Source organism: Megalobrama amblycephala, linkage group LG23 (assembly GCF_018812025.1).
Source record: "Megalobrama amblycephala isolate DHTTF-2021 linkage group LG23, ASM1881202v1, whole genome shotgun sequence".
NCBI lineage: Eukaryota > Metazoa > Chordata > Actinopteri > Cypriniformes > Xenocyprididae > Megalobrama > Megalobrama amblycephala.
Genome location: NC_063066.1, coordinates 18,005,938 through 18,028,344, shown reverse-complemented (window position 1 = coordinate 18,028,344; position 22,407 = coordinate 18,005,938). Strand labels below are relative to the sequence as shown.

The 22,407-nt window shown below is 36.4% G+C and overlaps 1 protein-coding gene across 2 annotated transcripts in view; it reads left to right on the top strand.

Moving 5' to 3' along the window:
* ldb2a (LIM domain binding 2a) overlaps positions 1-22,153 on the top strand; it is a 68,165-nt gene extending 46,012 nt beyond the window's left edge. Inside the window, exons 3-9 of one of the 2 annotated variants that reach the window (XM_048176327.1) lie at positions 286-458; positions 2,861-2,983; positions 5,941-6,024; positions 8,075-8,198; positions 11,183-11,236; positions 11,912-12,045; positions 20,129-22,153. In XM_048176327.1, the coding sequence (XP_048032284.1) occupies positions 286-458; positions 2,861-2,983; positions 5,941-6,024; positions 8,075-8,198; positions 11,183-11,236; positions 11,912-12,045; positions 20,129-20,359 (923 nt within the window). In that variant the 3' untranslated portion in view covers positions 20,360-22,153. Of the gene's footprint in view, positions 1-285; positions 459-2,860; positions 2,984-5,940; positions 6,025-8,074; positions 8,199-11,182; positions 11,237-11,911; positions 12,052-20,128 lie in introns of both variants that reach the window. The other variant, XM_048176326.1, reaches the window with a different exon arrangement.
* Positions 22,154-22,407: the final 254 nt, after the last annotated feature.

The following is a 22,407-nucleotide window of genomic DNA, read 5'->3' as shown; positions in this document are numbered from 1 at the left end:
ACATGAGCTGGCATATGCAAATATTGGGGGCGTATACCTCGACTGTTACATAACAGTCGGTGTTATGTTGAGATTCGCCTGTTCTTCGGAGGTCTTTTAAACAAATTAGATTTATATAAGGAGGAGGAAACAATGGAGTTTGAGACTCACTTTATGTCATTTCCATGTACTGAACTCTTGTTATTTAACTATGCCAATATAAATTCAATTTTTAATTCTAGGGCACCTTTAAGTGAAAATCTGAAATGCAATGCAATGTAAATGACATCTTGTTTCTCTCCTCAGCAATCGGGCGGACCCTCATCCCTCGTTACTTCAGCACGGTATTTGAGGGTGGCGTGTCAGACCTCTACTACATCCTGAAACACTCCAAAGAGTCCTTCCATAACTCCTGCATCACTGTAGACTGCGATCAGTGCACCATGGTCACACAGCACGGCAAGCCCATGTTCACCAAGGTAAAGAGAGAGAGAGAGTGTGTGTGGAAGGAGAGATGACAGTTATCTGTTTCCTTCAGTTCTTACATTCCCTGTGATGAACCCTGTAAACGTCTAATAGAACAAACAAATATGGCAGGCTTGATCATTTACTACTTTATTCATAGCCATTATTCTGTGTGTTTACTGTTGGATGTCGTTTGGAATCCTCGTAAAATATTTCAGGCGGCTTTGGACTCTGCTGAGAAAGCTCTTTATAAATCTATTACTCAGTACTCACTCTGTGTGTCGTCATATACGTCGGATTTTAATTAGTTTCATAGTCATGGTAAAACAAAACATAATAAAATCAAGTTGGTGAGATTTCATTTTCATCAGTCTGAATGCACTAAAACAAGGACACAAAAGCAAGTATAACGGAATTGTATTGCATTCGAAAGGGGAGATAAAATTACAAGTTCTGGTCATTTGTTAGTTGTCAACTAACTGTTTTATTGATTAAATATGCAGTGTGCGATTGATCTAAACCAGACTAACAGGGTTGATGATATCATTTGTATCATTAGGGTCACTTCCCTTTATACATTATAACTGTCTGGTGGTAGAACTTTTGTTAACCGTGTCAGACGTTCCGGGTTCTAATCCGCCCTCGTATATGTTTTTTTCCTCATTAAAATCAAAGATGTTCATCAATGATATATCAACAGCAGAGACATGTTTGTGTGCAGTTTGTTTTGTGATTTCACCGGAAAGAATAGAGTCTCTGCAGTGGCATTAAGCGATAGATTGACACGCTCATCTGTGTGAAAACTGTGCACGAGCCAAAAAGAACATTCCGCCACTGATAACATTGGTAATGAACACTCAGCATGATTTCAAAAACAACACATTTCAGTGCCAGATCACCTCTTAACTGGATATATTAAATTTGCATTAGGTATATATCCATGCAGCGAGATGTTTAAGAAAAGTGGGGGGGGGGCAATATCGACCCTGGCAAAAAGTGGTGGGGACACGTCCCACCCATCCCACCCGCAAATTACGCCAATGCATTATAGTAATAAAAAATAATAAAAAGCCATAGAATTATGAATAAAGGTCAAAGGTCATCGGCCCATTGTGGTTTGGGTGTAACATCACACACTGAAAGGTTAATAAAATGGCTTTTAAAGATGTCAACTGTAGTGGACATCATGCATCAGAGGGTTAAACCACTTATCAACAGATTTTATGTTTCCACCTTGTCCATCAAGCACTTTAGATTATTTTCACACACTGATATGGACTAATCCACTCTAATCCATACAAGAGCCCATGTACTTATCACAGACATACAGAGAAGTAGAAACCCACTAGTCTTTGAGTAAATGATTACAAAATCTCAGCTGTACTCTTGTGCTGCATATATCCACTATTAGCCATTGTTTTATTTCTGAGTCTATAAGACATATGAAGAATCCCCTAGACTTCAATTCTATTCTAATGATTGGCTAGACCGGTTGAAATTTAAAGCACATCCTGAAGCAGAGCTATGGAGCAGTACAGCGATAGAGGGAGAGGAAAAGACAGATGCTTTCATTTTCACTTTGCTTTTTCCTTTGCATGTTACAGTGTTGAGAGATGGTGCTGAACAAGGGGTGGAAAGACAGACAAAAAAAGAGTGAAACAGATTCAGAGAGCAGGAAAAGCATACAGAAGATAAAAGAAGTGGGGAGAGTGAGCAAGAGAATGTGAAAAAGTGTGGTCATGTGATGGCGCTGTGCTCTCCCGCCAGATTCTTTCTTGTTGATCCTCCAGAGACCATCTGTGCTGAGGGCATTGATTAGAGTGGCTCTAGCAGGATTACATCTTTGCCGTTGCCATGCCAACTAATCAGCTGACGCTTCCACCCCCCAATCCCCCTTCCTCTCCCTCCCTCCCTCCCTCCCTCCCTTCCTCCTCCTCATCCTCTGGTTACCCCAGCAACAGAACATTGGGGCTATGAGCAGCACAGCTCTAAATTCAGCAAAATGTTTTTCTCATCCTGTTTTTTTTTTTTTTTTTTTAGTAATTGCTAATGGTTTATGGCCTCTGCATGTTTTCAACATTTTGTTGTTTTGTGTTTGTGTAAGCTCGTCTCAAGTGTTTCCATTTCGTTGGCCTTCAGTTCAGGTATACAACATAAATACCTTTTATTAGGAAATAGATTTGAAACTCTGTCATCTGGTATGAAAAGCCTAACTATTCTGACATATTATCTGAATTGACTCTATATGCTGAATAAATCTCATCTGCTTTTGAGTGATGCATTTTGAAACTCTCTGAGTTTGCATTTTTCTCTAAACTTATTTCATCATGATGAGAGAGACATCTAACACACAAGACATGTCAGCAGACTGTAGTCTTTGAAGACATCATAGATTTCTCAATGTTTGCTTTCTCAGGTGTGTACGGAAGGCAGGTTGATTCTGGAGTTCGCCTTTGATGATCTGATGAGGATCAAGACGTGGCACTTCAACATCAGACAGTATCGGGAACTTATCCCACGGAGCATTCTCGCCATGCACGTGAGTTTGATATCTAATCTCCATCCTAGGGCTCTACTATCACTTAGTTTGGTTGGAGATGCATGTGTGCAATATATCAGCTATTTTACAAGGCTATTCGTTTTATAAAATATAGTTTTGCTGTTTTTAATCTTTGGTTTTTATCTCACATGTTACACTACCATTATGATTTTTTAAAATATTTTTGAAAGGCTCTCATGCTCATCAAGGTGGCATTTATTTGATCCAAAATACAGTAAAAACAGTAATATTATTAGAATTTATAATAACTATTTCCTTCAGAAATCATTCTGATATGCTGATTTGGGGCTCAAGAAACATTTCTTATTATTATCAACTTTGAAAACAGTTGTGCTGCTTAATAGTCATAAGAACATTGAAATATAATTGTTTTGTAACAGTGTAAACGTCAGTGGCGTGCAAAGACCTCCGCTGGGGCAGGGGAGCGTTGTGGGTGGGTCAGTTCGTGTTTTTTGCACTGATGTCCGACTTATTTATCTTTTGGTTTGCGTCCATGAAGTTTCTAATAAAATGAAAAAGTAATATAAAGAAGTGTCATTCTTTTCTAAAATATTTAATTTAACTGGATTACTTAAAAAAAAATAGCCAATACCAAATGATTAGTAAAATATAAATTGTTATTGATTATTTTTTAAGTTAAGAATTTGGGTTCAAATCATGAATGCATCCTAAAACCATTTCTACACCGGGCATGTCATTGCGCAGTGCATCACGCTGCAACAGCTCGAGGTTGTCTACACTAGATGCATCAAAGCGAAAGTTTTAAATCCATTTGTATGTTGTTGGAAGTAGCACTTGGAGTACATCAAAAATAGAATGGGGCATCAGTTTAGTGCTCGTGTAGACAGGGTGTAAAACGAAAATGACAATATAGAATAATTCTACTTTATACTTATTTTACATATGGCAAAAATTAAGAAATTATTTAAAAAAAATAATAGACCCTTTTCACGTCTGTGATGACGCATTTTAACGGTCATCAATATCGTAAATCCTGCAAAGTTTTTTATATTTTCATATTTTTAAAAATGTATGTACATTTATAACAATATACTTAGTATTTTATTTGCATCAAATTACAAAAACCAACTCTGCTGTGAGGGTGAAATATAGACATATAGTCATATCACAAGTTTTAACTTATCACTCCCCCTTGTAGATTCAGAAATAATGTAGTTTTAGAAAGTTTGTTCACAGCAACTTATGAAATTCACATGCTCTTAAATTGGGCCCTTTGGGGCCCTGTATTCTGGTGAAGAGGGAGAGCGAGTGAATGAGGGAGAAAGGGCTTTGAAAGATTTTTGACAGGGATAGTGCAAAAGTTTCTGCAGCATGTTTGATCGACTTGTACACAAGGGTAAAGCTGCAAAGAAATTGAGTCAAAGTCATCTGATCAAGGCTAATGAGAATATGAGCAAATTGGAGGAATAGTGTTTCAGATACCAAGGGTCCTCGAATAGCAGGCCGCGGTCTGCTTCCAGACCCTGGCTTGGTTTCAACTGGACCGCGAGACATTATGACAATGGTAGCATTTTACTTTTTCTACTGTTAAAAGTGAGCAGCATGTCAAAACAACTGAGCAGTACACACCACAAGCGCTCAGGGTCGTTTATGGCAAACGCGCTTTCGTTCAAGGCCTTTCTGTTCTTTGAGCATTGCTTCTCTCTCCTGATAAAGCGGCACATTAAGACATTATGCCTTTATTTTAACATCAGTAGCATACAGTAGATTGATACTTTCTCTAAAACACTGCAGAAAACAAGAATGCAGCAATTTTATTTTTATCTGTGCATACATATATGACTCAGACCGTTCAAAAAGTTTTTTTAATAAGACATTTTTTCATCTACTTTTAGCAAGATTAATCAGCAGGTTAAGAGCATTTCGTGTTAAGCAATGCTGTAATTGGGAAAAGTGGCACAAAGTATTTGAATATGGCAAGGAAAGACAACTAAAACTTTGAAATTACTAGTTAACTTTGTTTTGTACTCATGATGAGAGCATTTTGGATTTTTTTTTTAGATACTTCTTTTAAGTGAAATTGTCCATAATAATTTAAGAGGAAAACCCTGAACCTATAAACTATCTTTTCTGTCACATGGCCTTCTGCCATACATACTGTATTAAAGATAATAATAGCCTATAATAATAATTCATATCCAATTGAGGTCAACTGATGAAATGTATTTATTTATAACTCTCAGACACAGCTTTGGCTCTAAGAGCCCAATATACTCATCTTTGATGACTATTTTGACTCTTTAGGATTTTCCTTTTTCCTTTTACAAAGTACTACTGCTGCCCAGATGGAAATGTAGAACTATTCCACAAAAGTGTTGTCCGAACCTCTGCTAGGAAGGAAATATAGAGACCAGACCTCTTAGAACTTTAATTTAATACCCCTGCTCTATACTTTGCTAGTTTACACTGCCCCGACCAATCAAGTGAAAGGAGCTCAATGATTGGCTGATGTCATTGCTATGTCATTAAACTCATGCTGCTTAACACAATTTACCTTGATGAATCTGGTCAATAATTTACCAGTAATTACAAAAACAGCATTTAGTTTGTAATTCATAGTGAAATGCACTATAACATTTCATTTTAATTTTAGTCAATCAATATTATTTAGCAGCTGCAGCATACTCCTGATTCAATGCCCCAAATCTGAATCAGAAATGTATTCAGTGTAATCACAGTGATTCAGATAAATTGCATCACTAGAATCTCTCCAGCACAAAGAAATAACAGTTCATCCAGTTTTACAACCACCATGGACACAGAGAGAGACATAAAATCTGAATATAACCATCACATCCAGGGTCTCATAAATGAAGCATGAAAAAAGCCATATGTGTTGCTTTTGGTCAATAACATACTGTGGGTTTTGGGGGTGGGTTCTATAAAGTGATAAGGTTCCTATTGTCTACCTGCAGGCACAAGACCCTCAAGTCCTGGAGCAGCTCTCGAAAAACATCACCCGCATGGGATTGACCAACTTCACCCTCAACTACCTCAGGGTAAGCAGAACAAAAATTATTTTGTTCAGTCTCCCTTACAAAAAAGGATTGTGGAGATACCATGGTCCATTGATGGTATCAAATGATAATACCATGGTATTTTGGTATCTTGTATACAGCCAGGGACAACGCATCCATCCGTCTATCTATCTATCCATCCATCCATCCATAAACAAGCAGATTTGTCATAATTACAGCAGAAATACTGAAAATATCTTATATATAATATGGGGGGCTTTGAATATTGTGTTGGACAACAGGATGCCATTAAGTCAAACTACTGCTGCATACCATGGTGTGTGTCCAAAAACTCACAATATTACCCTGGTAATAAAACATGGTATTTCCTTTTCATTTTTTTATTGTACTGTTATTCTTTGACTGTGCATACTGCATAGATATTGAAAAATGTAATGTAAAATATGTATGTAAATTTGTACATTTATATGTGACTAAATGTGTCTGTGTGTGTTACCACTGCTCAGAATTTATTAGCCTGCTTCGTGGCTGCTTTGTTTATTCTCGTCATTTCAGTGTGAGTGACAGCTCCGTTTTGCAAATGGGAGAACAAGAGAGGGAGAGAAAATGAATTGGATAGAGAGAATTAGCATAACATTAATGAGCGTTCCCGTTTGAGGTGCGGCACTGTGGGTTCTCTCTCTGCGCTGAGCTCGAGCACAGCAAAAAAACTTGTTTATCGTGAGCTGCTTGGAGAAGCAAGGAAAAAAGGCCCTTTCAAGGTTTTCGGAACAGCCGTTTTTCTCCCACTGAGTGTGTCTTTCTCAGTTGTTGTTGGTCGTATTAAACGCACAGCCTCACTTATTAATGCAGAGTTAAAATGCAGCGGTGCAGCCTAAGCCGAATTGTGAATTAAATTTGGATTTTACACAGCTCTTGTAACAGCAAGTGTGTGCGCCCTCAGCCATATCTTCACCTTTTGGACAGGACAGGAGTGTTTTTGTACACTGTATTCTTCACTGCATATAATCGGCCATAATATGTGACCCTGGACCACAAAACCAGTCATAAGAGTCAATTTTTTACAATATATCATCTGGAAGCTGAATAAATAAGCTTTCCATTGATGGATGGTTTGTTAGGATAGTATAATATTTGGCAAAGACACAACTATTTCAAAATATTGAGAAAATCGCCTTTAAAGTTTTCGAAAAATGAAGTCCTTAGCAATGCATATCCACTCACAAAAATACTTTTTTTATACATTTATTTACAAAATATCTTCACGGAACATGGTCTTTACTATCATCATGATTTTTGGCACAAAAGAAAAATCGATCATTTTGACCAATACAATGTATTGTTGGCTGTTGCTACAAATATAACTTTGTGACTTATGACTGGTTTTGTGGTCCAGGGTCACATATAATATGATATAAAATATATACCATGATGTAATGTATATATACCATACATATAGTATATACTGTCAAATGTTTGCATTTTAAAAAGGAAACACACTCATTTAGCTCTGAAAAAAATCATTCAATTTTTTTTTTTTGATTGACTTAATTTAGGGGTCAAACTCAGGGTTTTTAGCAGTGCACTGTAATTCCCGTAAACAAGATCATTTTTCCTCTCGCCGGGGTAATTTCTCACGGTCCTTGCACTGGCTTGCTGTAAAAATACCTCGTAAAAGTGACTCATTAGCGTCGCTTGAAAAACCTCCATTTGTTTCAGTTTATCAGTAGATCCACACCGAGGATGTTTCCTGTGCTCGGACGCAATAAGACCACTGTCCGGCGAGATGGACAAGGAAGCTTGTAGGTTTCCTTGCATTCAGACTAGAAATAGCCCTGCTCTGTGGGCCCAGATCCAGAGATTGTTTCACTGGACCTGTGGAAGTGAGAGGATGCAGCAGCGTTGGGATACAGTCCTGTCAGAGGGAAATGATTTGTGTGTGTGCTTATCCGTGTGAATTTCAGGCCACCCGCTGTGTGATTTTAATGATAATATTGTTAAATCTTTAAATTGGGTAAACTGACAGTAACTGATGATGTTTCATGTGTATGTTTGTGTGTCTTTCTTCCAGTTGTGTGTCATTCTGGAGCCAATGCAAGAGCTAATGTCTCGACACAAGACCTACAATCTCAGCCCGAGAGACTGTCTAAAGACCTGTCTGTTCCAGAAGTGGCAAAGAATGGTGGCTCCTCCAGGTAACAGCAAATCACTGTCCACTGTTTTACAGGACTCTCCTAACAGCAGTAATTTGTGCTCTGATCTGATCTTTACGGATGTGTGTGTTTAAAGTCATGGTCTTTGGGGAAATAAGCTGTAATTCAGCTCTTCAGTGGGCCCTATCAGGGAAAACGAGTGGGAATTCTGTGGTTTTACACTATTTGGTGTACATTATACTAGAACATAAATCCTGCTAGTTTTGAAGTGACCCCAAAATGTATTTGGACACTTAAAGGGATCTTAAAGGCAAATCTCGCCCCACATTGACTACCATATTAGGGAAAAAATACTATGGCAGTCAGTTGGGGGCAAGATCTGCTTGGTTACAAACATTCTTCCAAATATTTTACTTTGTGTACAGCACAACAAAGAAATTTATACAGGTTTGGATCTACTTGAGTAAATGATGACAGACTTTTCATTTTTGGGTGAACTACCCCTTAAACTAAACATTAAAAAGTATGATTGTCATAGCAAAAAAAAAAAAAAAAATGAAACCAAGTGTTTGTTTTAGTGTGTTTAAAGTGCAATTCATTTATTAATCAGAGAAATTAACTCATTACAAATAATTAATTATTTAATTATTAATTATTAATTAATTAATTAATTATTCATTTTTGTTACTTATATTTATTTTTTTGAATTTATTAAAAATTCAGAAAAAATAAAGAAATAATTGTTATTATCATGAGGTTATCATAGTTTTGTATTCTACTGAGATAGAATACATAAAAAAGACACATTCATAAAATGTTCATTTTACACATTCATAAAATGTTATTTTTCATATTTCAGTATAAATGGGTCTTTATACATAATATAAAGTATTATACATACTATAAGTATAATATAAGGTATGCCAAAAATATGTATCAATGCAACTTTCATGAAGTAAACTTTAACTAAAAGCCTTCCTTCCACCAGAAAAAATAGTCCCTGACCGTCTTTATGAGTGTCTCTCAGTAGCGAAGACTTTTACATTGAAAAGGCTGAATTGTTGAACACGGAACAAGACGCCACTGACAAATGCTTTGACTAGCGCTGTCAGTCATGGGAAAACCCCTTAACTGTTAAAAGGACAAGATAATACATCGGACATTTAGACAGATTTTTTTATTATGAACATAGGACTGACCTGAAGGAAAATTCTAAATCTCAATGCAGGTAATAAACTCGCTCACTCGATCTCTTTCTCACAATACTCTTCTACATAGTACAGTAAGCTTCAATGAACAATATCAATTGAGAACAAACAGTTTACGTTGCTAAGAGTGGTTGCTAAGGGTGTTGTGTAGCGATACACAGAACCGTTGGGTGAAGCGGTCATAGCCGTGTTTTATCGTGAATAAAACACAGCTATTGACCAATCAGAATCAAGGACAGGAACTAACCGTTTTATAAATGTAATTATGTAGTTGCCTTTTATATTTTAGGCAGTGCATCCCTCGCAAGGGCATCACCATATGTAGGGGTCCTTGGCATCAAATAAACATTTAAATATATTTATGTGTGGCAAATAATCCCTGTAGTTATATTGTCCCTAAGTTTTTGGGGCTACTATGTCTAATGGAAACATAATGTTGACAAGTCTGTGAGATTTTATAATAGGCATTCTCTTTTTCCACATATCCTTTCTTAAAACTCTTAAATACACCACATTTGGCAGATGAAATCAATAGGGATTAGACATCACTAGATATCTCTTGTGTTTGATGCCCTTGTATGTCACTTGCATGTTCCTCAAGGGGACAGATCAATCAATAACAATGATTTAAACTTGTCTTTAGAACACACGAAGGGTTTACATATACATTATGATTTACACAGTGACAACATGACATGTATGAGTCTGAAAACACATCCTCCATCCGCTCCCTGTGGATGAAACCCTTTACGACCCCCATCCACTCGTTAGTCGTCAGCACTGGCCTTCTCACAATCCGTATCGAAGTGGATCTTCTGTAATTGTCGTTTCCTTATTAGCTTCGCTTCCCTCTTTCCTCCCATTCTTTTAAAATCTGAAGAGCATTTGTGTTCAGGAACAGGAAGGAAAGAAGGTTGCCTTCATACACTGATAAGTTTTTTTGGCCCTTTTTTTCACATGTATATGTGTATGTGTGGAAATGAGTGCGTTTTAGTACATCATTCACACACTTGCACTGATAAACAGAAAATCAAAACAGATGTCTTTGTACAGTATGACTTTATGTGAAATCTCCCTGGGTGTGGTTAGAAAGAACCTCTAAAATGTATTTCATTTTCAGGCATATATTGCATTCAAATTTACATTAATGGCTAGCAATGTGCCAAATATTTTGATTGTTATACTGACGTTAAATTAATAATATAACAATATATGGCTGTACAAAACATTCTTTACATTAGCTAACTTTAATTTTTATGTATTCTGTATATAGTTTGGGGATTGGAAAGATTTTTTAATGTTTTTAAAAGAAGTCCCTTATGCTTACCAAGGTTGCATTTATTTGATGAAATATAGTAAAAAGCAGTAATATTGTGAAATAGTATGACAAATTTGATTATTTCTGTTTTAATATGTTTTAAATGTGATTTATTTCTGTTCAAATGTATTTTAAATATTTATTCCTGTAAAGCTGAATTTCCAGCATCATTACTCAGTCTTTAGTGTCACATGATCCTTCATAAATCATTCTACTAATGCTGATTTGCTGCTCAAGAAACATTTATTAGTATTTTATTAGTCATAAAGTTACAAAAATGTGTGTGAACTAATTTATGTTAAGGATTTCTGCATGGGCGAATGAGACCCACTGATTTTGCAATGAAATTTATATATGTATTGAAAAAAAAATAATTTCTGCTGTTATCAGCAGTCTTGCCATTTACATTTGCTATGTCTTCTGGTCTTGGATATGTATAACTACTTAATTTATTATAAGTTTTATCTGGGAAATAAATCTTGCTTTGGGTATGATTTCAGCTGGACATCCACAGAACTTCAAAACGGAAATTTTCCCCTCAAATCACAAAAAAGGTACTCGTCTCGTCTTCTGAATCATCTTCTAATAGGGAAACCTGTCTAAATGGAAACCCATGAAATACATTTTCTCTGTTTGAATCATGAATGCTCAGAATAAAAAGAGAGATATTACTGTTGGATATTTCAACAGTTAGTTTGACAGAAAATGACATATTTGCTAAAACTTAATCAGAATTGTTTGGTTTCTCCATTAAAATGTATTTTAAAAAAGGTTACATACATTTGTTACATAAGTTATCCAGGACTTATAAACCTCATTTTAAAGACAGTGTTATTTAAGTAAACAGCATTTAGACATTAATGATATAAGCATGCATGCATGGCTGAAGAGACTGCAGTGCGCACTGTTGAGCATTTATGCAAATGAAAGCAGAGGTTCTTTCTTACTAGTGCATGTCTTGGGAGATGTTTGAATGCTCTTTAATTCTCTCTCTCTCTCTCTCTCAAAAAAAAAAAAAAAAAATTGGAAAAAAGCATGATGCATTTTGTTATCTTTCCCTGTATAATATGTGTTTGCTTATATGTTGGAAAAGTCTTTTTTCTTCATCCATGTGCATGCACTCACATTGTGGCATGTTTGTGAGGGTGGATGTGTGCATTTGTGTTTTATTAATACTTCTTTTCTGTGTGTGCATCTGTCTTCCTGCTTGTGTGTTTGGTGGAGAGCAGAGCCCACTCGACAGACCACGACCAAGAGAAGAAAGAGGAAGAACTCCGCCAGCAGTGCGTCTAACAGTAGCCTAGGCAACAGCGCTGGCGGCAAGAAACGCAGCCCTGCCAACAACTTCAATCTGACCAGCCAGGTACCTGTAAGCATCAAATCTTCTTCTTTACCCACACACACATTGTAACCATGCAAAACGTTAATGCAATTTTGCTCAGATTGCTTTCCTAAGGATATGATTATGATTATGCTGTCAAAACACATATTAAGTCCCGCTTGTAGTTTTGATTCACAGCGATAGTTGTTTGACAAGAGCTTATTCCTTTGTATCCCTGTGACCTGTGCTTAAAGGGAGAGTTCACTCAATGATGAAAAGCTCTGTCATTTTTACTCACCCACGTTTTTCAAAACCCATATGACTTTGTTTCTACTGTACAACACAAAAGGTGAATTTTTGAAGAAAATTATTTATTTGCATCGTCTTTATTTATTTGTTTTTCTTTCGGCTCGGCTTTTTAGTAGTAGTTTTTTTTTTATCATATATATATATACATATATATATATATATATATATATATATATATATATGTATTAGGGCTGACCGATATATCGCATGCGATTGTCACGCGCATTTCGTCAGTAAAGCCGGTTCCCTGATTACCGCTAAATCGCCATCACCTGCTTTCAAATGGAGCGGCATTTAATAGACAGAGCCGTAGTTCACTGACAAGCCACGCAATATCGCGTTCATTATCGAAGGCGATTCATCTGCGATATGAACGCGATATTGCGTAGCTTGTCAGTGATCTACAGTTCTGTCTATTAAATGCCGCTCCATTTGAAAGCAGGTGATGGCGATTTAGCGGTAATCAGGGAACCGGCTTTACTGACGAAATGCGTGTGACAATCGCATGCGATATATCGGTCAGCCCTAATATATATGCATGTTTTAACATTCTTATATATATATATATATATATATATATATATATATATATATATATATATATATAAGAATGTTAAAATTATGTTAGGTTCCTGTGACGGGTAGGTTTAGGTATAATGTAGGGAAGGGCCATACTATAGCGACTTTTAAGATGTTGTCTTTGTGGGGTCCGACTAAATGTCGTAAATTCCTCATCTTACTATCTTAGTGGGGTCATTTGGACCTCACAAAGAAGTATAAACAAGGATGTGTGTGTGCGTGTGTGTGTGTGTGTGTGTGTGTGTGTAGATATACAATGAAGTCAAGTTCCAAAATGACATAAAAAGCACGAAAAAATAACATACAAGTAAACATTCTTGGCATTCGCCAGCTCTCCTTGGCACATTCATGAGAAAAGTAGAAACGACTGATTCATAAATGAATCATTCTTTTGAGTCAAATCTTTTCAGTGAATCAGCCATTTTACAAAAAATTATTTGTTATAAATTTGACTCAATCGGCCGGTTCTCAAATTAAACTCACTGATTCAGTGATCCATTTGCAATGGTCAACGGCCCACTGAATGGGATTATCAGTGAATAATGAGTTAAATTTCAGTCTATTCCTTATGCCCAGTTCAGACTAAATGGATTTTTGCCCAATTTTGCCACGATCTGCTAGGGTGTCGTGGGGATTTGTAAACGACAATGGGTGTCGGGACGCAATATTCGATCATTTCAGCTCATGTAGCGTGTCATAGTGGATGACAACCGATGCCGCGTTTGCGATGCTTCACGACGTCACGACAGAAAAGCTAGCATGTTTCATTTTTTTCGGTTGTCCACGACAAGTTCTGTCACATGAGTGACACTGGCCAATAGAAGCACAGAAGCGCCTTCCTACATGCTTTAGGAAGGCGTTTCTGGGGACTACCCTACCGCGACAGAGTGAAAAAGGTAAATAAAACATGTTATCTCAGTTTTCTTTGGAGGAAATCCAAATATCCATGTAATCCAGATATGTATCCACTTTTGGCTTTTCTGACGAAAAGACAGAGCAAAACACGCTGCTAGCCATTGTTTGTTTACGCTCACGGCACCTTCTAGTCAATAGTCCCGCCTTCTAATGACAGAATGCACGTGGTTAAAGACAGCAAGCGATAAATGGTCGGGTAGCAACGTGTAGTCTGACATGTTTCTTGTCCACGACATGACAAGATTTTAGGAGTCAGAATCATATAATCCGACACAGTGACTATCGTAACAAACAAAATATTGTGTAGTCTGAACCCGGCACACACAAAACTACTGTATGGCTTCAGAAGACTTATATCATAGTGCATGGGTTGTATGGACTACTTTTATGATTTATTATTTTAATTGCACAGAATAGTGTAATTACAAGTGACAAGCACCATCAAAATTTCTTTTTGTGTTCCACTGAAGAAAGTGATTTTTGGAACACCATCATTGTGAGTAATGACACATTTTTCTGGCTGAACTTTAAAGTGTATCTTGTCTGTATTGATTCTGCACCTTTCACAACTAATGACACATTACAGTGCTGTTATGACATGATATAGTAACGTGATATTAGTTTCGAGTTTTGGGCCGTGACACAAATGTAAAGCTTATTCAATTCCAATGCCAAAGTAAATATACTCTCAGCACCTTCACAGAGAGAGACTCCTTAGCCCTCATTTTCATTTCCTATATTACCCACTTACAGTGTTTAACCCCGATTCAGAGGCATTTATCCCAGAGTGCCTCTTTATCCCCCAAGCTTCCTCTTCAGGCATTACTCTGGCGGTTGATGTGTTCTCCCAGTTTGCTCACTGCAGGGTCAAACACAAAACGCACGAGTGCTAAAGCTGTTTTTGGGGAGTGGTATTGTGAGGCGGTAAATTTGTTTGCAGATGGATGATGGGATTTGTAGTGCGTGGCTTTTCCCCTGGAGTTCAGGGACAATTGGATACATGAATGCCATAGAGGAGATTAGAGAGAAGAGACACTCGCGTGTTCCAGCTCAGTCTGTCAAACCCAGAGCTGTTTGTTTACATGCTCTGATGGCACAAGAACTATATATATATATATATAGGGTTGTGTATATATATATATATATATATATATATATATATATATATATATATATATATTATATTATATTATAAATTTAAAAAATAAATGAAAAAAGTTATGAAAAAATAATTAAATTGTATTATAAAATTATATATCTATATTAGTTATTTTAGTATTTCATACAAACTATTATAGCATTCATTTATATAAAATAATTAATTAGCTTATTTTTCTATTTTCATTTTTCATTTTTAGTTTAAGTTTTACAAGTTTTAACTTTTGTGATTTTTATTTATAATATTTATATTTATTTTCTAATATTCATTTTATTTGTAAGTATAGGCTTTTCATATAATATTTATATTTTTTTCCAGCATTTTAGATTTAGTAACAAAAACATCCCTGATCTGTATTATATAATTGAATAATAAAAAAAAAATCTAGGTAACTCTAATTGCATATATTTTGTCCTGCTTGTATCTAGCCAGTGTCCATCACTTTGAGGGCACCAGACACATTCACACAAGCAGCGAGAAAATTGTTGGTGTGAGCAATTGGCTCTGTGCCAGCGCTCATTATCATATAGATCCAACACTCTTCATTTTACTCCCCATTCGAAGCGGCGAGCCTCATTGTAAGCAGTGTCGCCATGCGTCGTGGAGAGGAACACGCTGGTTACATATGTAGCGTGGCCACTTGGCTTTGTCTGTGCAGTCATCGCATGCTGCCTGATCGGCCTCCTACGTGAGCCCAATCACAATGAGCTGATCATGTGATCACTGGATTGGGGGGGGGGGGGGGTTGTATTGAACAGTATTACAACACTGCCCCCTTGTGGTCATCTTTTTGGCCTGAAATTATGATTTCAATGGTACATGACAAGTTGGACAGTCATGCGTGTGTAACATGCCTGGATATGTGAATGGAATGAAATTTTCTCCAGTCTTAAAAAATGGTCAGCCTCAACCGAGGGCTTTCTGTGCACCTCAAGCTCAGATCCAGGGGATGCGGAGCCAGTTTGGGATCAGTCATTTAGGCTAGGCAGGTAGTCTGTTTGTTTAGCTGTGGGCGACTCAGTGTGGGTTTAGCCACAGGCTACATCTAATTAGACAAGAGCACTGGACAGCCTTTCCATTTGATAGCAATTAGAGCTCTTCGTCAAACCACCAGCTGGAAACCTGTAGGTTGCGTGCGCACGTCTGTATGAGTGTGAGTGTGTGTGTGTCTGTTAACGTTTGTGATCCTGGCCCCTGGTTTAAAACCCAGACTGCAGGGCGACAGTTGCCGTTCAAAAACAGATGGCAAATTCAAGGCTCGTTGGCAAGCGCCATTCAGTTTTTTTCTAATCGGTAACATTTCAGCTAATGACTTAATTAGCTATGCAAATTGACAAATCAGTGTGTGGATATTGTTATTTAGTCAAAAAGCCCACCTTAATGAATGAGCGTAATTAAGAAGCAGAGGGGTGGGAAGTACTGAGAGTGACTCCGGGGTCTCTGCCAAACCCCTCACGAGATGACACGAGAGTCATCGCTCAAATAAACTCAGATGCAACAGTAAAAGAGCTGAATCAAGAGACAGGAAATGCGAAGGGTACGAGGACTCTCACAGCTGGAAACCGGATTTTAACAGGAAAACAAGGTGCACTTTAAGGTTCATAAATCAAAAATGTATCATGGTTTCCACAGCAGTACAACTGTTTTCAACATTGATAATAAAAAATAATAGGAATAAATTACATTTTAAAATATATTAAAATAAATAAAAACTTTTAATAAGTTTTGTATTTTTGATCAAATAAATGCAGGATTAGTTGAGCATAAGAGACTTCTTTTCAAAGCATTAAAAAAAAAAATCTTACCAGCCCCAAACTTTTGAACAGTATTGTATGCAGAAACCAATCATCAACCATTAACCAACATAATACATTTCATTGTTAGTTTATTGTTACATTAACTAATGTTACAAATTGACTTTATTTTAAAGTGTTACTGGGCTACTCTTAGTTTCTTGATGTACATTTGCCATTTAATTTAAGCAAAAATGTAAATTAAATTCTAAACTGCATTTGAAATGCAATCACATTGATTAATAGGCTCACTGACATTCAATTTCATTGCGCTGGTTGTAAAAAAAAAATTAATTAATTTTAATGTCATACGGAAGTGCCACACACTACTACACACATTTCACTTTAGCTTCGCCCAGAGAATTTGACTCTGCATAAATATTTCATTTAAAACTTTATTTTTTGTATTTTAGATATTAGATATATTTTGTATTTTTAGATATTGTAGATTTATTTATTTTAATTAAAAGCAACAAATTTGGAAAAAATGAGAAACAATTAGACATCATTTAGAAATTTTAATTAAAAACAATACATCCAGTGGGAAAAAAAATACATATCCAGTTTCTCTGCATTTCACCAAAACATTCTGATGAACAGTACAAAAAGATAACAACTAAAAGTGTTAAAAATATCACTAGTACTCCACATTTTTTCCATGTGCACTCTTTCTTCTTGCAGCAGTAATTTTGTCAGCCTATTTACCGTTAGTCATTTGGCGTTTTGATCGATTGGATTGCTGTCTGATTAGAAATGCACATTTCATTTACACGGACACATTAAGGTTTCCCAGTAAAACGGATATGAATGCAGTCTACTATAACCGTGCTAAATGCAAATTCACTTCCCCAATACTAATGCTGGGCAGCAAAATTATCTGATGAACTCTCTCTTGTCACCTGTAAAGCAAATATTGTTTGAGTTTCTATCCATGTGTCTCATCTGTGTTTGCTCATTCATGTGGATTGTGGGACACCCAAACTTTTGTATGCTGATGTACTTCTGTCCCTTATGGATCTAATATTCTGTTCCCTTAAATATGGGACAATTTTGTATTATTATATGGGATGGTTGGCAATCGTATAGACTGAGAATAGGAGCTAGAAGAGTAGACAGAGAGGTAGACAGATAAACATAAAGAGCTCCCGTGCTGCAGTGTGTCGACACACATGATCAGTGATGCGTGTGCTCCAGTTAACTGATCAGTTGAGCCTGAGAATTCAACTAGAGAGAGAGAATGTAAAGAACAAATGACTTTTGCTGCACTGAAACAAAGGTTCAGATATGATATTGTCAAGCTGAGTGGATTAAAAAATTGCAACTGATTAATCACTCAATTAATTGCAATTAATCATGTCTGTTTATTTAATATATTTTAATATGTTTTTATGTTTTATACATTTTTTTTTTATAAATATATATTTACATTTTACATTAACACATTAAAATACAGTTTAAAAAAGTTGTAACTAATCACACAATTTAATTGCAATTAATAATCTAATTTTTAAATGATATTTTTATTTAATGTATTTTTAAAATATTATAACATTTATTAAATAAATATATATTCATTATTTTAACACATTAAAATACAATTTTAAAAAGTTGTAACTAATACAATTTAATCACAATTAATCATCTATTTTTTAATGTTATATTTTAATTTAATATATTTTGAATACATTATAACATTTTATAAATAAATCTATTTTCAACACATTATATATATATTATATTTTATTTAATAATTTTTAATATACTATATTTTTTAAATAGTGTTACTAATAATGTACACTCTAAAAACGTTTACTGTGATTTACTCTGGTTTTTTTTTGGTGAAACATTTTTACACTTAAAAATAGAGTAAATTTTAAAGCAGTGAAATCATTTACATATACAGTATGAACTGAGTAAATGCAAGTAACAAATAAAATTGAGCAGAAGTAATTGGGGGAAGACATTTAATTATTTAATGAACATTTAATTAATATTAATTTTTAATTTCCTCTAAACCTTTAAAATACTCCACACAAATATAAATATATTTATGATTACAAATTTCTTAATATGAATACAAATTACTCTCCCAATCTTAGGCCCCATTTACACTAGTGCATTTTCGCTTTAAAATGCAAACGTTTTGCTATGGTTACGCCTGTCGTTTACACCATAGACATCATATAGACCTATATGATGTCTATGGTTTACACTACGCTGGCATTTTCGAACCTCGAAAACAGAAATTTTCGAAAACGCTGCAGACCCCGTTTTAGTTTGAAAACGATGGCGTGGCTGCCCAAGTTCGCTCTGCGTATCCTTGACGACCGCGTAAACAATGATCTTTGCTGGCTTTGTTGTCATTTTTAGCAGCCATTGTGCAGTTAAACTCTGCATTTTTTTTAATACTGCAGCTGCCTACATGCGCAAGAGGCAACTGTTTACACTTGTACGTGCATGCCCAGTGTGCATGAACGGTCATGTGACATGGGTTTTCAGCCGTGTAGTGTAGATGGAGATCGTTTCTGAGACGCTGTGAATACCCCAGTGTAGACGAGGATCGTTTTCATTTTAAAACGCTGTTTTAAAACCAAAATGCACTAGTGTAAATGGCACTTTAGATTAACATTTTTTTCTGGTGCTTGCTAAGGTCAGGGTTTGGGATTGTTATAAACAAACTGGTCCTTTACCATCCAACATTGGTAGTGTTGATTAATGTCAAAGTCCCTTTAAGACAAGTCATTTCACTCGGCGGCCATCTTTGAAATGCCTCTCGGGCATCCTGGGCATCATGCAGCTCCTATCTCTTTGAATTGGGAAACATCAAATTCTCCAAAACTGTTCGCCAACCTTACGATTAAATTTCATATTTGAAATCACCAATGAAATCTAACAACAACCGGCTCATAAATTTAGTTTCTAAACGCTCGAATCATGACAAAAAAACTGTATTTTTCAGGCTGGATCAAGCTAATGCGCATGCGCAGACCTAAATGTGCATCTCTTCGGAGGCGCGCGTCTGACTGTTTCTATAGAAACCGGTGAACGGCCGCTGAAGTGATGCGATGACTCTTATTTACCAGTCGGCGATTGGCTCTTATTTAGAAGGCGGGACTTATTCCGCCATATTGCGCGTTACACTTTCTCCCATTCAAAACAATACGAGTGACACGTCTTGTGTTATTCTATAGTCTTTGTTAATGTATGCCGGGCCGGGGTCTGTTTGGTCCACAATTATTCCTTTATCAAGTTTCTGCTACAAATTGGTTTCTCTTCATCTCTACCCAAAGTTTCTTCACAAGTATGAAACTTTACTTTAATATTGTTGTTCTTTTAGTAGTTTTTGACCGTATAACTGTATTTATTGCAGGATGTGATGGTGGTAGGTGAGCCCACTCTGATGGGCGGGGAGTTTGGCGATGAGGACGAGCGTCTGATCACGCGGCTAGAAAACACACAGTACGACGCCACCAACGGTCTGGATGATGACGACGACTTCACAAGCTCGCCGGCGCTCGGCAACAACAGTCCCTGGAACAGCAAGCCGCCCACAGGGCAGGACAGCAAGCCAGAGAGTACGGCCTCACAACCCTCCCAGTAGGAGACAACATGCGCAATACCCTGTTAAACCACCAGGGCGGCGCACTCTCTTGCTCTCTCTCTCTCTCTCTCTGACCTCACTTTTTACCCTCGATGATGTAAATCCCATGTCATGGTGTTAATGATGTCATCCGTTTTCACCAGAAACTGATGGTTCCACTCCGTGTTTTGGGTAACATTAAAGAACTTCACTGACCAAACGTTGGCAGCAATATTTGCTCACTGGATTTTTCTGAAAGCTAGGCTACAAAGCAGCGCAACAATTGTGACTCTTGGAGGAACTTGACTTTATCAAGGCTGAATGAGCGATCTGAATTAACAGAGACCTGAATTTGGGACAACTTTAGCCCAATAATCAATGTAAAAAAACTACCATCTGTCTCACAGTTCATCACACTTCTGCATAGTGACTCCAGTTGGCAAACATACTCGACGTCAACCAATTGCTGAAGAGATGGTCATGTTGGCTGTCTTCTAACTGGAGACTGGAACTGCAGAGTCATCCACCGAGACCAATCCCTGAACATTTGCATTTTTATTGGAAATTCATTTGGCTATTGTCTTTTTCCGTCTGCTTTCAATTATAAGTGAACCGCCTTGCGTTTCTTCAACACAACAGACTGTATTAACAAAGACAGCTTGTATAGAAGAAAAAACATTGTCAGTTACCATTTAAAGATTGTACTTTATTTCAAATATTCCTATTTGATTTCAGAGTCAATGTGTTATTTTATTAATTTGTGATTATTATGTGTTCTCCTCGTACTGTAAGAATAGGAGTTACTTTTTTTTACAGGCAGGCACATATGAAAAGCATATTTGTCCATCTTTCGTCTCTCTCCCTGCATTGACTTATTTTCAAAATGCAATATGTTTATGCATGACATTTTGAAATCGGTAACATGTTTATTCCCAGACTTTTGAGGTCATGCTGGACTTTGGTTATCAATTTGAAAGCACAGTAACCAGGGTTTTGACTTTGACAATAAAAATGCATTCTGCTTCATCAGATGTCATTGAAGTTGTCAAACCTTGATGTAAACGACAGCTATTTTGACATTTACGACTAGTTTGACTTTCTGATTATAATGGATTTCATACTCAGGAATGAACACCATACTGAGAAATGAGAATGTTAAATACATATTACTGTAAATCCAGCCACAAATATTCTGTTCATTAGCTTTGTATGGGTTGAAATAACATTCATTATGTCAAGCTTCACACTGCTTTTACTATGTATGAAAGCAGGCTTTTTATCTAAAAATCATCATTCTAAAAAATGCAATGCCCTTTTAGCAAGTTATGTGATCACTTTCATACAGCTTTATGTAATTTATGTAGTTAGATACACGCTTCATTTTAACAAAAAGCCATCTTTTTCCATATACTGTACAATGGGTTTGTACGTTTCTTAAAGTCCCTTTAAAAGTTACAGACAGTGTGCTTCAATGATTGAAAGGAAGACTGTGATAATGATGATGATCAGAGCCAAATATTTCTTTTTTAATTAGTTTCTCTGTTTCTGTACTTTGTTATTACTAATCATATTTCCTGAATATTATCTCAGAGCCTGAGATATTTCCAAAGCCAACAAAATGACAAGACACAATATCAGCCACCCACCGTTTAAACCTTGTATTATTGAAACTCTGCACAGTTTGTAAAATATTTAGCAGAGGTGGGGTTTTTTTGTGTGTGTGTGTGTGTGTGTGTCATATCCAAAGTCTTGTATGTATGCTTTGCCATTTTGTGTGCCAATAAATTGTGCTTACAAAACTGTTTGCGTCAATATTTCTGCCCCCTCTTACTCAAGTTTTAGGCTACTTTCCAACACTTTCAAGCTATTTTTTTTTATTGCTCTGACCTGACTTATGGATACCGCTGCATATCTCTCGTCGAAGTACCAACGTTTGTGTGACTATAAGCCTGAGTTTAGGTAAAATAAATCCACTGCACTTTTCATACTGTCCCTCTTGTGACAAACAAAGTCTCAATAGCGCCACCCTGTGTTCAATATTATCACAATAAGAACACAGTAATAATATT